Raw genomic sequence first — 16,562 nt, forward strand, 5'->3', positions numbered from 1 at the left:
CAATAAGAATGACATTATATAATGTTAATGGCACACTAATTAAGACAGTAGTGTATCATCTAAAATATAGTTGGCAGTAAAGTGGGAAACAAAGTTTCACAGGATAATAAAATTTATTTCACCTTTATAAGATATCTTAAGACTCCCACCAATTATGTAGCAGTTCCTATTACAGCCACAACCGACAAACAACCAGGATTGTATAGAGATGGAACAGTTTCTATTAATTTAAGTAGTTTATAAGATAAGTATCTAAAGCTAATTACTCTAAAAGACAATAAAATTATTCACAAGTGCCATTTATTTTTTTAATCTCAGAATGAAAAGATCAAAAATAACACCACAATGTAAGTATGCAGTGACCTAAAACTGATAAATATGGGGCTCACACTGATGAAGATTACTTAAGCATGAGAACGTTTAGAATATATAAAAATTAGCCTACCAGCTTTTTAAATTTGAAGTTAAACTCCCACAATGGGTCAGGCCTGCTCCCAGTTACTTTCTTGCACCAGAAAAGTAAACACTGAAAAACAGACATAAAATCCATTAGTTGTAACAAGTACTGGTCAGATAAACAAGACAGAAAGAAGGGGGACAGATGCACACTCTAAGTACTAAAAATAATAAATATCAAAAATATATATAATAAAACTATCAATTAACATGGTATTCTATAGAGCAGTGATTCCCAACCTTGGTCCTCAAGGCACACTAACAGTCCTGGTTTTAGTGATATCCTTGCTTGTGCACAGATGGTTAAATCAAAATAACTAAGGTACTAATTAAGTCACTTGTGCTCAAGTCTGGCTATACTTAAAACCTGGACTGTTAGTGTGCCTTGAGGACCCCTGCTACAGAGGTTCTTAGTACATGTTTGGCCAAAGAGGTTGACCACCTATCAATTCACGGTGACCTCATCAGGTGGGTCCCCAACATCCCTAATACTGACACATAGTATACATTTGTCTAGGACTTACCTGCAATAGTGCCCATTACATGTGTGTACTGCAGTGGCCAAACATTTACTAAGAACCTTTATAGAATACCATGTTAATTGATAGCTTATAATATATATATATTTGATATTTATTATTTTTAGTACTTAGAGTGTGCATCTGCTTCCCCCCTTCTTTCTGCATTAGAACTACAGGTCTCAGCATGGTAGCACCTCTTATTGTGCTGAAATTAGGATGTGCAGCCCATCCTCCCCATTTTTTTCAGATAAACAAGAATCAGGTTTGTGAGCACAGAAAAAGTCAGTCATGAAGTTTGAGATAATAAACATAAATGAATAGGAGGAGGGAATGGCTCTATTTGAATCGCCCTGAATCTGGAGGTATAGCGTGGGTTAACACATAGTTCTATAAGGATTACACGCTCTGGAGTGATGAAGGAATAACACAGTAATTATGTTACGGATAGTGATGACTCTTTAGTCTTGGATTCAAGGGATTTCATATAAGCAAAACAAAAAAAACAGAACCCGGTAGTATAATGCAGAATGGTTCTTTAGCTGTTACTGATGAAGGTAGGAGGGAAATCACACTTTTGAATAATGTGCAATTAACTCATTCTTCTTATATGCAAAATGTTAATCTGAGTCTAATAAATCAGACAATATTATCAGGAACCTCTAGTCTGCACAAAACAATAAAAGCATCCTTGAGTAAAACACCACAGGATTTGAATAAAGTAATTAAAGAAAATTACCAAGGGCCGTCACTGATGTCATGTGGCAACATACTGTAGGAGGATATTCTGCACTCTTCAAAGCATCACAACTAATGCAATGTGCCCCTTAGTGGCCTGGTACATTAGCAACTACAGTGATGAAAGAATTGCTAAAGATGTGTCCTCATACTTCTACTCTCAATAACCAGTGCTGTGAGAGACTATGCCAATTCATTTGATATGCAACACTTGTATACAGTAACTGTGCGAGTCTGTAAATGAAGCAGAACAGAGCCTGGCGTATAAATAAAGCTATGGCATCGAAGCACTTCGCATTCAGACAAAAGCCTGATACACACTACACGATATGTTGTTCGATCTGGCGGATAAGACGACATATTCCACATCGGGCAGTATGTACCTGCGATGTCGCAGACCATGCGCACTCCTGCATGTCGTCCACGACATCGAATGCAGCATAGCCCCTGCTGTCGCACCGTCGCTCCCAACAATGGCAAGTATGTACGCACTTGCCGATGCCGGCTCGCCCGACGGGACCTGCTGCACGAAACAATCGGCTGGGTACACATGGTTAAGTGTGTACCCAGCGTAAGTCACACACATCAAGCTTATTAGTGCAGTCTCCAGGTACGTTTTAGTTGCATCACACTGTAACAGAAACATTGTGCAAAAATTCCGCAAAAGAGATGTTTGGCGCAAGCAGAGTCGCACTGGACCTGGTGCACCCAGAGGAGCTGATTGGCGTGACTACAGCCGCAATGTATGAGGACACGTCTGTAAGTCAAGCAAAAACTATTACATAAACATCACATGGAAACATAAAGGATGTTACTTCAGGACCTTGTGTCTAACGGAATAGTCCCTTTAGAATGGCTAGTATTGTGTGTTGGTCTAGATAATATGCTTGGCCACTTCTATGTGAGATAATGTGTTATTGTTGCATATACACAGTAAAATATATGTTTAGAAATGTTCAGCATTAGAAATAGTTCCAGTACGATCTACACGGCTCAGTGCATGAAGACAACAGTAAGTGAATGCAGGCATTTAGCAAATGGAAGAAAGTGTGGTTTAGTGCATGACTCAGATCACGTCAGTACATGTTGACTTAAACATGTAGCTTGCATTTTGCGGAATGTGATTGCCATTTACATGAAACTGTTCAGAAATGTTATGATTTCCTCTGCACTCCAAACTACATTATAAGCAGTCTTAAAATGAGGTAACGGTGGACGAAACATATTTTGTGGGTAAGGAACATATTGCTTAGGTTGTGAAGTGGAAATTGCTGTTCTGGGATAAGGGTGTGGAGATGCTTCATGGTCCCCGAAATTTTTTTTTTTCTAGCCTAGAATAAACCCCTCCCTTTACAAGCACCTGTGAAATACTATTAGGTTGATCATGAGCAACCACTATTTTGTATCCCTGAAAAATTGACAATTTAAAGATAAAAAACCCTTTTTTTTACTTTCATATGCGAAAATTTTTTTTAAAAATCTTTCAGGTACTTTGGAGGTGCGTGAAAAAAAAATTCCCCCCCCCCCTCAAAAAAATATGGTGATTCAATTTAGAGTGCAACGAGTAAAGGGGGGATCCATTTAGCGATTTAGCCAAGCGATTGCACAATAACGACGTTATCGTGCAATCGCTTGCAAATTGCGCATGCATCGGGCATGTTTTGGTTGGAAGTGACTAGCGATGCGCGTGCCCGCTGGTCGCTTCCGACATCAGACATCGCCCGTCCATGCTGGTCAACCTGACGATCTCGTCAGGTTCGGCATGTGCGGGGGATGATGGATGTGCCTGGACTGAACGAGTGAACGTTTAGTCTAGGCACATCACTAGATATACAAACGAGAGCACGATTGTAATGTCGTAATCGTGCTCTCGTTTGTATGTCTAGTAGTGGATACCTGCCTTAAGTTTTTTTTCTGGTAATTTGAGGACATTTTTTTAAGCCCCCCAACAATTCCCTACCATCTCATCTTCAGGGAGGTGCGAAAGGAAAAATGCGAGTTTACTGAACAGTTCAATGAGAGTTTCTAATTGGATTGCAAAATGAATTCGCAATGTGAATTTGCTGAGAAAAATGGCAATTTGCACCTAATTGGAATGATCCCATAGATTGAATTAAAGAAATACATCACTGATATCATAGTAATTAAACTATATTACTGTGGCCAAGATTCTATACACAGTCATTTTCTAAATGATACATAAAGAGGATACAGTGTCTTTGCATTACACTGTAAAATAGATTAAGGGGGGGGGGGGGGGGTTACCCCATAAGGTACTGGGAGTGCTTTATGGTATTACATCACCCCTTTAAAACAGTTTGAAATGCTTTGTTACACTACACACATACTTTATGATACAGTTCTTTATGCAATTTTGCCATTGGCTGTATACAACAAATAAAGGAGCTTTTCCACTCTAGTCTTTTGATGATGCAGCATTATAAATCAGCAGGGAAACAGAACTGCCACAACATATTAATAAATGCACATATGGTACTGACACAGGTCTGTCCATATATTTCATTGAACAAGCTCATAATATGAAACCTTGCTTGCAAGTGTGGTAACTTTCCTATTAAGCAAAGGGTCCTTATTTTGCTTCTCATATATCATGAAGAGTAAAATTTACAGAAGTTACCCATATTTGTCAATACACCAAGCCCTAATGTTGTGACCTATCTAGGTTGACCAACAGCCCAGTGATGTAAATCTGTGAATATACATCATGAAACTTCCTCATGTATTTTCAAGAAAAAAATAAAAATAAAATAAATATAAATATATAAGCCCCTAATGCTTGTACCTACGGCATATCAAAATCACAATGAAAGTGCTACAGATCGAAAACTATTCCAAAGAATACTGAGTGTATTACAATTACCTACATTTAAATATACACATAGGTATTCATTGTAGGACTAACATGTGGTTACTTGGAATCATTGTATCGGTCAAGTCTAAGCTTCAAATGAATCAGCCTAGTGCTTACTATTAGTTTCCCACTAAGGAAGCCATCCACTTCTAGGTCAACGTGTTCCAAGAAACAGAGCACTTTAGCAAAGCTGCAATTTACCATATAAAGCAACTGGAAATCCCACTTAGATGCAAATGTATTGGAATCAAACAGGAATTTGAAATGCAGGGGTAGAATACGTGCCTTTGGCAAATCACTCATTAAAGCCGGGAGTACTTACGTAACAATATAATGTTACATGAAAGCAAAACATGCTAACAGGCAAATGGATGAAAACCAGTTAGCTCAATATTGGAAAGAACTAAATGAAAGAAACATTGTTTTACTCAAAAAGGTCTCTAATCAGTGTTATAATACAAACACAAAAGTAATGCTGATACCACAACAAAGGTAAAGAACTACTAACCTTGGATGTCTATAAAAAAAATGTAAAAACAAGACTAAAGAGGTAAAATAAACACACTAGTAATGGTGCAAACACACGTAGCGATCAGCCAGCGATACGATATCGCAGGCTGATAGTCATGCACCCTCCCTGGTGTGCTGGATGATTGATATCGATCATCCAGCACACCACATACTTACCGGCGACTATAGCGACCCGCGATCCCTATAGTAACTTGCTCAATATCGAGCAAGTTGACCAGCATGCACAGCTGATGGACGATATCGCCATCATCAATACGTGGTCGCACATCGCTGGTAAGTTGGTAGGGTCCTTTTAAATGAGCGATTTGAACGATAACGATATTGTTCTTTAAAATCGTTACGTGTGTACGCACCATAACATTCAGAAGCGTTAAAATTAAGGTTTCAGAGTTTTGGAAACTGCATTGTGTGATTTAACGATGTCCTGTGCCTTGTATCTTCCTATGTATGGGCAATTTAAGTCTGTTTAGACATAAAATGGAAATATATTATATATACACACACACACACACACACAATTATTTTTAGAATCTTTTCATTTTAGCTTGTATATTATATTTATTGATGAGGCGCCAACCCAAAAGACAGTTGTTACAGTATTTGACAGAATATGTACCAAAATAACAAAGGCAGAAAATGGCCAAATTCAGTAACTGAGCAAATTAGATTACAAAATAGAATGTATAGCCAGAAGAAAAAGGACTACTGTATAAAAACAAGTTCTTCAAGCATGCTAAAAAAAAAAAACCCAGCAACTTACTTTTGAATTTAATAAAGTGTTTGGCGTGGATTCAGGTAATGAAGGATTTTTAGCCACTCTGGAACAAAAAGGCTCATACATATGATATAAGGAACGAATTACACATGTACGTAATGAGCGCAGCCTGTAGATACACGCTGGAACTAAAGTAACAGGAAGGTAGCAGCTTGTATGGTAATGTCTGCAAAACAAAGATTTGTTTATCATTGAAAATGTCACAAGAGTAAAAGTACATAATACATCACACACATTTTGATAAATTGTCTACATCTGCAATGGCTCATGTATTGCTGCATAAAAACTTGAAAAAGATTATAAGGCTGGCTACAAACAATTATTAGTAAATCACGCAAATATTTATATAAAATAAATTGCCAAATTAGATCTACAAAAACAAGGGTATTCCAAGATGGAGAGTACTAAGTCTTTTATTTATTTAAAATAGTAGCTTAAGTACCCTTGAGTAATTTTTACAATAAATCTGTGGAAAAATATGAGATATGGTAAGAACTTACCCTTGTTATCTCTATTTCTACGAAGTCCATAGGGTTCCACAGGATACCTTGGGGTATAGGTGTGACGTCAGTCGCAGGGCACCAAAGAGTTAAGCTTTCAGCCTCCCAGGATGCACTAGGTCCCCCTCCTATACCCCGCCCCCGGGCCAAGGCACCTCAGTTAGTTACCAAGCCATAGGCCGGAGGAGGAGAAGGAAGAGAGAGAACAAAGATCTGGACACATACAAGAATCACATTCTCACCAGAGGGAGACGGAAAACCGGTGACCAGAGCAAAGCCCATCTGCAGCACAGGTGCGACAGGGCGGGAGTCCTGTGGAACCCTATGGACTTCGTAGAAATAGAGATAACAAGGGTAAGTTCTTACCATATCTCATATTTTCTACTTCAGGGTCCATAGGGTATCCACAGGATACCTTGGGGATGTCCCAAAGCAGTATCCTTTAAGGGTGGGGACGCTCCTGTGCAGAAAGGATAATCCGCCGCCCGAAGGAAGCATCCTGAGAGGCGAAGGTGTCAAACCTGTAATACCTCACGAAGGTATGGACAGAAGACCACGTAGCAGCCTTGCAGATCTGAACTGCCGAGGCACCACGTCGAGCTGCCCACGAAGGACCCACAGACCTAGTGGAATGAGCCTTCAGAGAAGGAGGGACCGGTAGGCCTTCATGAAGATAAGCTTCAGAAATAGCCATACGGATCCAGGCTGCCAAAGTTTGCTTTGAAGCAGGCCAACCCTTTTTACGGAAGCCAAAGAGGACAAACAAAGCGTCCGACTTCCTAAACGAAGAAGTGCGGTCAACATAAGTCCTTAAGGCCCGCACAACATCCAAAGAGGCCTCACCCACGGAAAGACCCGGTGAGTTAAAGGCCGGAACAACTATTTCCTCGTTAATATGAAACTGGGAAATAACTTTGGGAAGAAACTCGGGCCGAGTGCGGAGCACTGCCCTGTTCCCATAAAAAACCAAGAAAGGGGGTCTACAAGAAAGAGCCCCTAACTCAGAAACACGTCTGGCCGAAGCAATGGCCAGAAGGAAAACAGTCTTAGCTGTTAGCCATTTAAGATCCACTGAGCCCAGTGGTTCAAACGGCGGTCCTTGGAGAGCCCTCAGGACCACAGCCAAATCCCAAGGCGCCACAGGTGGAACAAAGGGCGGCTGAATGCGGAGAACACCCTGCATAAAGGTGCGCACATCCGGGATTGTAGCAATCCTACGGTGAAACCAGACAGATAGGGCCGAAACCTGTACCTTCAAAGAAGCAAGGCGAAGCCCATGATCTAGTCCCGCTTGCAGGAAGGCGAGAATCCGAGACAGACGAAACTCCCGCGGTGCATAACCTCTCGGTCGACACCACTGGAAGAACGTATGCCACACGCGATGGTATATCCTCGCGGAAGACGGTTTCCGAGCTCGTAACATGGTACGCACCACAGAGCTGGAAAACCCCCGGGACCTCAGCATGGCCGTCTCAACAGCCACGCCGTCAAAGACAGCCGAGTCAGGTCCGGGTGAAGGCAAGGACCCTGAGACAGAAGGTCCGGTCGTAGCGGCAACCGCAGAGGAATGTCCACGGACAGACCCTGAAGGTCTGAGAACCAGTGCCGTCTGGGCCACGCGGGAGCTATCAACAGGAGCGTCCCTCCTTCCTGTTTGAATTTCCGGATTACCCGTGGAAGAAGGGAGACCGGAGGGAACAGGTATGCGAACCGGAACGTCCACCGGACGGACAGAGCATCCACCAGAGACGCCCCTTCGTCTCTTGTGCGAGACCCGTACACCGGCAACTTGTTGTTGTGCCGGGACGCCATGAGGTCGATTTCTGGAAGACCCCACCTGTCCACCAGTAGTTGAAAAACGTCCGGGTGCAGGGACCATTCCCCCGGATGAACGTCCTGGCGACTTAGAAAGTCCGCCTCCCAATTGAGCACTCCCGGGATGAAGACCGCTGATATGGCCGGAAGATTGCGCTCCGCCCAAACCAGGATCCGAGAGACCTCTACGAGAGCCGTCCGACTGCGAGTTCCTCCTTGCCTGTTTATGTAGGCCACGGTGGTAGCGTTGTCCGACTGGACCTGCACCGGGCGACCCTGGAGAAACCGCTGTGCCTGCTGGAGAGCATTGAAGACCGCACGGAGTTCCAAGATATTTATTGGAAGCTCCGCTTCTGTCGGCGTCCACCTGCCCTGGAACAAGTGTGGACCCGAAACTGCTCCCCAGCCCCGAAGACTGGCGTCCGTTGTCAACAGGACCCAATTTGGAACCCAGAACGGACGTCCCTTGTTGAGGTGGGTCGTCTGTAACCACCACGTAAGGGACAGGCGAACCTCCTGGGTGAGCACAATCGTCTGGGACTTCAGAGACTGAGTCAGCCCGTTCCACTTGGACAGGATCAGGTGCTGCAGAGGTCTGGAGTGAAACTGGGCGTATTCCACCATGTCGAACACCGACACCATGGAGCCCAGTAACCTCATCGCCGAGTGTAAGGACACCCGGCGGCTGTGCAGACAACTGCGCACCCTTGACTGTAAAGCAGAGATCTTGTCCTCCGTCACGAAGATCCTTTGCTGTCCCGAGTCCAATAAGGCTCCAAGATGCAGAATCCTCCGAGACGGGATTAGAGTGGACTTCTGCCAGTTGATTAGTCAGCCGTGCCGTTGCAGCAGTGCAATGGTCAGGTCCAAGTGGCGTAACAGGAGCTCTGGAGATCCTGCCACCAATAACAGGTCGTCCAAATACGGCAACATGCGGACTCCCTGCAGCCGCAGAGAAGCCGCCATGACCGCCATCACCTTGGTGAAAACACGTGGTGCTGTTGCCAGGCCAAAAGGTAACGCCCGAAACTGGAAGTGGTCGCTGCTGATTGCAAACCTGAGGAACTGTTGATGGCGCCAAAGAATAGGGACATGCAGGTAAGCGTCCTGTATGTCCAATGACACCAAGTAGTCCCCAGGTTCCAGCGCCAGAATGATGGACCGTAGGGTCTCCATCCGAAACTTCGGGACCCGCAAAGACTTGTTGAGTGCTTTGAGGTTGAGAATCGGACGATATGACCCATTGGGTTTCTGTACCAAAAATAGATTTGAATAGAAACCCTGGCCCCTCTGGGAGAATGGAACCGCCACTATAACTCCAGCCTGGAGCATAGTGTGCAATACCTTCCGCAGCTCCGTAGCCTTGTTCCGGTCTGATGGGAGACCCGTGGTGAAGAAGCGAGCCGGGGGTCTGTGCCGGAAGGAGAGGGCGTATCCGTGGGAAACCACCTCCAGAACCCAAGTGTCTGTCGTAGTGGTCGACCAACACTGGGCGAACTGTAGCAGGCGGCCTCCCACCCTGGGATCCCCCAAAGGGAGGCCCGGACCGTCAGGCCGCAGGCTTGCCATCTGGCTTGGGGGCCGGACGTCTGGTACTCCATGCCTGCTTCCGGGGCTTGACCGATTTCTTAGGGCCAGCCTGTCGAGGAAACGACTGTGGTTTGGGCCTGCCCTGGGCCCTAGATGACCGAAAGGACGATGGTCCCGAACCAGAAGGAGCAGCGGCCGACGGGAGACAGGCAGATTTGGCTGCCGCCAGCGTGGCCACAATCTTATCCAGATCCGGACCGAAGAGAACTTCTCCGGTAAACGGCAACGCTTCCAGACCTTTCTTGGAATCTGCGTCCGCCTTCCAGGATCGCAGCCACAAGGTGCGACGAGCAGCTACCGCTGCTGAAGAAATTCTAGACACCAGAGTACTAATGTCTAGAGCCGCCTCGTTGATGTAGGTGGCCGAATCACGGAGATTGCCAATCAACTCCGCCTGATCGGCCGGACAGTCGGATTCAAAAGAAGCCTCTAATGAATCCGCCCAGCGCTCCATCGCTCTGGCAACCCAGCAAATGGCCATAGCCGGCCGTGCTGCCCCCCCAGCAAGGGAATAAGCGGACTTCAGGCAGATTTCTACCTTGCGGTCCGTAGCATCCTTAAGGGAGGACATGGATGGCATCGGCAATGTGGCACTACGGACAAGACGGGTCACGTGAGAATCCACCTGTGGAGGGGATTCCCACTTCGCAAATTAATTATCCGCGAACGGATAAGCCACCGCCAGGCGTCTCTGCGGCTGGTATCTTTTGCCAGGTTGTTTCCACGCCTCCTCTAAATGGTCCACCAACTGACCCGAAAGAGGAAAGACTGTGGCATCGCCCTTCACATCTTTGAAAAAGGCATACTTAGATTTAGCCGCTGGGGGAACTTCGTCCTCAATCACCAAGGCTGTGCGGACCGCCCGAATAAGTCCAGGAATATATACTTTGGACTTAGCATCAGCGTCCTTAGTATGGAGAGGTTCCTGATCGTAAGGATCTAGAATCTCCCCATCATCAGACGTCCCTTCGTCATCCTCATAAGGAGCGGACAGAGACGCCACCGGCCTTTTATGAGACCGCATCACAGACTCCCCTTGCAACACATCCGACAAGTGCTGTACAGAACTCGTCAGGGAGTTAACCCACGCTGGCTCCTGAGAACCCGGGAGCGGGGAAATAGGGAGACTGTGGGGTACCACCAATTGTCGTGGGAACCCCTGCATGGGTGACGACACCACAGACTGCTGGGACAAACCCATCGGAGTAAACGCGGGCTGCGGAGCTAACTGGCCCACTAAAGCTGTTAACGCCTGAGCGAAACAAGCCCAGGGCGGCTCCTGTACCGGTGCTGTAACCGTAATAGGCCGCGCCATGGACAAACACTGCCGGCAAAGGCCCTCCGCGCTACCCTCCCCCTCCGCTAACGGTACTTTGCACGTGGTACACTGTAGCCGGAGGGGAAAATCACTTTCAGACATGATGGCACCACGTATGTGACCTCTCTCACCAATTAAGTATTAAATAGGCGAGAGACCACCCTGCAGCACCGCACCGCAAGGGCTTTAGCAGAAAGAACAGGGACAGTAATAAAGCTGACAGTTTAGAGAAGAAAAGATTACAGGCAGCAGCGCTAGCACAGTCACATACAATGCAGAAAAATAACAATTCCTGCACTAACAGCGCTGATCACTCAACTACACAGACACAGGGCCTGGTAGGACACAGCGCTGCATACACAGACCTGACCACAGCGGAGGAGAGGTATGCGGGGGGACCCAGACCACGATGCTTCCGTCCAGCGCTTCCAGCAGCGTTCACCATGCGTTCTGGAGAAGATGGCCGCCGAGGAGCAGAGAGGAGGCTGGCCTGGGGGAGGAGCGCTGCCACAGGACCAGTCGGCAGCATGCAGAGAGGGCTGTGTGCAGCGGGGGAGGCGCCGGCTGTGAGACAGGGAAGGCGCGCTCCCCTGGCATGCATTTAACCCCTGGGACGCCGCAGCGCTACCGCTCTGCTGCGGTCCGCTGTCCCAGGGGGTAGTGGAAGCGCAGGTTGGTCGCCTGGCTCCACGCTGCAGCCAGTCCCCAGGGAGCCCCCTGCCTGGGGACTTAGGACCATGTGATCAGCGGGGACCCACCGCGGGACCCCGCTGCTTACCTCTGTCCCCCTTGAATCCGGCCATGGTCCGGAGCATCTGGGGTCACCGCTAGCTGTGACCCCAGACGCCCACCAGCATCCCCGGATCAGTACCGGCGTTCTGGTACCGGCGGGGTGTAGGGAAGACAGCATGGACGTCAGGACTGACTGTCCATGCTGTACATCCAGATGTGCAGCCACAGCTGCATGAAGAATAAGCTTCAGGGGCTCTTCTAGCCCCCACTCCAACAGGTGCACCCGACTCCGGCCGGGCACCAAACTAAACTGAGGTGCCTTGGCCCGGGGGCGGGGTATAGGAGGGGGACCTAGTGCATCCTGGGAGGCTGAAAGCTTAACTCTTTGGTGCCCTGCGACTGACGTCACACCTATACCCCAAGGTATCCTGTGGATACCCTATGGACCCTGAAGTAGAAATAGACAGCCATAAACTACTGTACCTTACATGCAATCCTTACATGGAAATTGCATATGTTAAAACATCTTTGGAGTGCAGTTCATTTGCCAACATCAGAGAAGCATTGATCAAATTAACCCACACTGACCATGGCCCCAACCACAACATCTCTGCAGCAGACTAAAGGTGCCCATACACGGTGCCATGCACAGTGTAAAGCGACTGTCGATCTGTCGGCAGACGGAGTGTGCTGTCACCGCCTGCAATCGTGCGGTTCCCGCAGACCGCACAATATGCCGGCTTCCCCCTCCTTCATCTGAATGGGATCGTACATCGCATCCCAGATTAGATGGTTTTGCAGGAAGACCTGGGGATGCGATGTACGACCCCGCGGGAGAGTGCAGCACGATATCAGGTACGATATCGTGCCCATACACGGCACGATGTAGCACCTATATCGTGCCGATCTGTCGATATCGTGCCGTGTATGGGGGCCTTTAAAGTGCATACACACGTAAAGATTTTCTGTCCAACCGTCCAACTAGTTGATTGGTTGGAATGAAAATCTGGTAAAGTATGGGAGTAACTGATGATCAGCAATTTGCTCCTAAATGCCAGAAAACAAATGGTCGTTCAGACAAGTTTGTTAAATGTTTGATCTAAACAATTTTTTCAAACAACAGTTTTTATCCATTTTCCGGTGTTTGGGAGCAAATTGCTTAATATCATTTGCCTTCATACCTTACCAGATTTTCATTCCAACCAATCAACTAGTTGGATGGTTGGATAGAAAATCTTTACGTGTGTACCCAGCCTTAAAGGCATGTCATTACATCCAGAATATGCTTTACACGACAGTGTCTAACACAGCCTGGCAAGTCACAGATGGTCCAAAATCTCTAACAATACTGAGGTCACACCAAATATTGATTTGATTTAGATTTCTCTTCGGTTCATTCACTTTGCTTTTTGCTAATTGATAAAAATAAACTATTAACACTTCCGTTTTTAATAGCATTCTTACTTTGCAGCATTTTTTTGAACAGTACATTAATAAAAAAAAAAAAAAAAAAAAAAAAAACTCAACTGCATTTAAAAAACAAACAAAAAAAAAGTATAGATATATCTAAGAAACCGTTGTCAAACACAAACATTTCCAGCTGCTAATAAGGTCTTTGCGCAGAACTTTTCATTTATCACTTGATTAGGATAAAAGGTCATTACTATTCCACACTACTGGTCACCTTTTGTACAATCTTATCCAAAAGACAGCAGTGCAAGTAACGGTCCAAGTTTTCTTACAAATAAGAGCAAACGTCATAACATCTTCAGGACGGATGTAGGAGGCGAGCAGAAGCCAGATGTCAATGGGATAATCCTCTCCAGTTACATCTGTGGTGCCGTCCTCTGAAACATGGGCATAAATTCATTTAAAATAACATTTTGAAATATAGGCACATTAAAGACAACAGCAAAACAATTACATAATAATCAAGCTTAGTAGACATCACAAAAGATTTGTCATTACAGTAATGTGCATGATGGGATTAGCAGCAAACTGTCCTAGTATGCATTTTAAAATGATGGACTGTGCAGAATCTGAATGGTTGCAATTGGCAATTACACCTTTTGCCCATCAGGAGGCTTGACACCAAGTAACAGCTGGTAGGCGGTTAGTAAGAATCCCCCAAAATGCATTGTGGAATTGTGTAAGAGAAAATGAAAGACTTCCTATTTCCATCTAGTCAGCCGACGGAGATCCTGGCCTCTTCCCACCCACACAACGGCGGCGACACATCTCCGTTTCGGGAAAAGGAGGCCATCGCCACTCCCTCCCCGCAAACGACAGCAGACTGTCAATCGATGACAATGTGCGCGTGGGATCGCAGACCTGCTCTGCACAAGCACAGAACGGGTCAGGTGTCTGCGCAGATTCCAGACCATGGGGAATCTGCGTTCAGCAGTGCACGCTAGGCCCTTTGTTCTATAGCAGTCATCATTAAAAGTGCACACTTGCCTCAGCTCTAGCCGTGGTGCAAGAGATCTGCCTGAAAACCATTGCAAAACTTTGCATAGCCAGCAATTTTGTCAGCATGCCCTCACTAAACTTAGCCTACATGCGAACGCCCATTACTACCCAGTTATATCATTAAGCTGCAAGTAGAGATGTGAATGAGTTGAGTAGGTCTCTGAATTGTCCGTAGACAAGGGTACTTGTTTGATGGTGCACCCTCCCAGGTAAATCAGCCACGCCGAGCTGCTTTTCACTCAAAAGGTGCGTCCTATACGCACAACTACTGGAAGCATCAAAACTGTATTGTTAGTGTACACAGACCACTGTAATTTGTGACATTTGAACATCTGTGAGCAACAGAGTCTGAATCTGCGTAAAAAGGGCTCCGATACAAATAGTTGCGGCTTTCCTTACTCCAAGTTCTATTGTGCATAATCTGCGACTTTGTAAAATGTAAAGCCAATTCCTGTGCAGTTAAAGTTGCAGACTACCATCTCTAGTACAAGGTGTCTGGCTCTTTGCAGATTCTGGATGTGTATAATACACAAAATGTAAAGATCTACTGTATATGGTAAACTACTCTTCTTGTAACCTCCCAATCGTGCAAGACATCTCACACCATATGGCATGTAGATGTTCTGTGTATAAGGACACATCTGTACCTACAATGTTTACTGCTGTCATTTATATATCAATTATCTCAGACACTATGGACACAGTGACCCTACACTATAAAAATTGTTTGTTTGTAGCATAATTCCATCAGGATACAGAGATATATTAACATGTACGGATCTGTTCACTTCCCTGCATTATTTAGATGCCAAGTGAATTTTAGCAATTTTCCTTTAACCAGCATCCAATGTGCTAGCAGTGTTAAAGAGATGACAAAATATACAGTTACATTTCTTGGCTAATAAATTAAAGGATAATGCAATAACAATTATTCATAATATGAGGATAATCCAGAAAAAAAAAGACAATTTGGCTGCAGGGTGCGCTCATTTAAATTACTTGATTATTTTTAATAAAAAAAATGAAGGTGTTTAATGTATTGTTAAAATTAACTTTGATAATTTACATTTTTGACAGTCGTGTTTCCAGAATTCAATATATATTATATTTGTTTTACCATGGATGTAGAGTTAGAGTCTAAGCTTTTACTGGCAATTGGCATACTTTGCAATTTAGACCACAGTCCTTTCACTTTTAATTAGCTGCTCTACTAATAAAATGTCTATCTATGGCTATTGCTATTAGAGGATAGTTTGAAGGAATGAAATCTGGACAAATCAAGCATCAAGAAATTTTTGGACCGCTATAACCAAGTATTGGGACCTGCACATTTTCTCGCTTACTTGATAGACCCACGTTACTGTGGTAACTGCTGAAGAAAAGTTAGAAGCTGTTTAGTTTGCCAAAGAAAAATATCCACATTCAAATACCCTTCTACCAACACTAGTCAAAGTCCAAGCAAAAGAAACCCCGTTTAATGACCTCTTGTTTGACCATGATGTTGTGTCAACCAATAGATTGATGGAAAATGCACACTGGTTCAGAAACTGTAGCTGGTAATGAAAATATCATGGTGGTAGTAGAGGAACTGCTAACAGCTGCAGCATCATCAGCTTTAGTAGAAAGAATATTTTTAACATCTGGTTTGGTGCAGTCAAAACTGAACGCAGTCTTGGAAGCTGCCAAGGTTAATCACAATTTTATCCAATTCTGGGCAAATCAGGATATCCCCAGAATAAGGCAGAGACTCCAGAGCCCTTTCAGAATCCGAATCTGCCTTCCGGGAGTGGAGCCAAACAATACGGCGGGTCACTACCGAAGTGGAAAGATACCCTGGAGGCTAGGAGAGCCAAATCCATAGCTGCATCACCTAAGTAGGAGGCTGCATCTCTAATGCGAGATATGTAGGACAGCTATTCTCTCGAAGCATCAGAGGGAAAGGTCTCTTCTAGTGCCTCTGCCCAACTCTCAATGGCTTTTGCCACCCAGGCCATAGCCCCAGCAAAAAGAGTAATAGCTCCTTTAAGAGTATATAACTTTATGACAATGCTCGATCCTTCTATCCGTAGTTTCCTTCAAGGAGGTTGCAGTATGGATAGGTAAGGTAGCATTCTTGACCAGACGTGTTATGTGGTAATCCACTGGCCCTATACCTTAGTATGCCAGAGTATAGTAGAATATAGGGAAAGGTATAAGCTGGGCAGGATAGAAGTAGAGATCAGTGCTAGCACATGTCACATACAAATGC

General features: G+C 45.2%; 1 protein-coding gene across 2 annotated transcripts in view; it reads right to left on the bottom strand.

Moving 5' to 3' along the window:
- TMEM183A (transmembrane protein 183A) overlaps positions 1-16,562 on the bottom strand; it is a 31,579-nt gene that overhangs the window by 5,433 nt on the left and 9,584 nt on the right. For both annotated transcript variants that reach the window (XM_088444963.1, XM_088444962.1), the window contains exons 4-6: positions 13,530-13,692; positions 5,876-6,056; positions 446-526 (exon numbers count right to left, since the gene is read on the bottom strand). In XM_088444963.1, coding sequence (XP_088301089.1) covers positions 446-526; positions 5,876-6,056; positions 13,530-13,692 — 425 coding nt within the window. The remainder of the gene's footprint in view (positions 1-445; positions 527-5,875; positions 6,057-13,529; positions 13,693-16,562) is intronic.

Source organism: Taudactylus pleione, unplaced genomic scaffold (genome assembly GCF_031769625.1).
Source record: "Taudactylus pleione unplaced genomic scaffold, aTauple2 ptg000374l, whole genome shotgun sequence".
Lineage (NCBI taxonomy): Eukaryota > Metazoa > Chordata > Amphibia > Anura > Myobatrachidae > Taudactylus > Taudactylus pleione.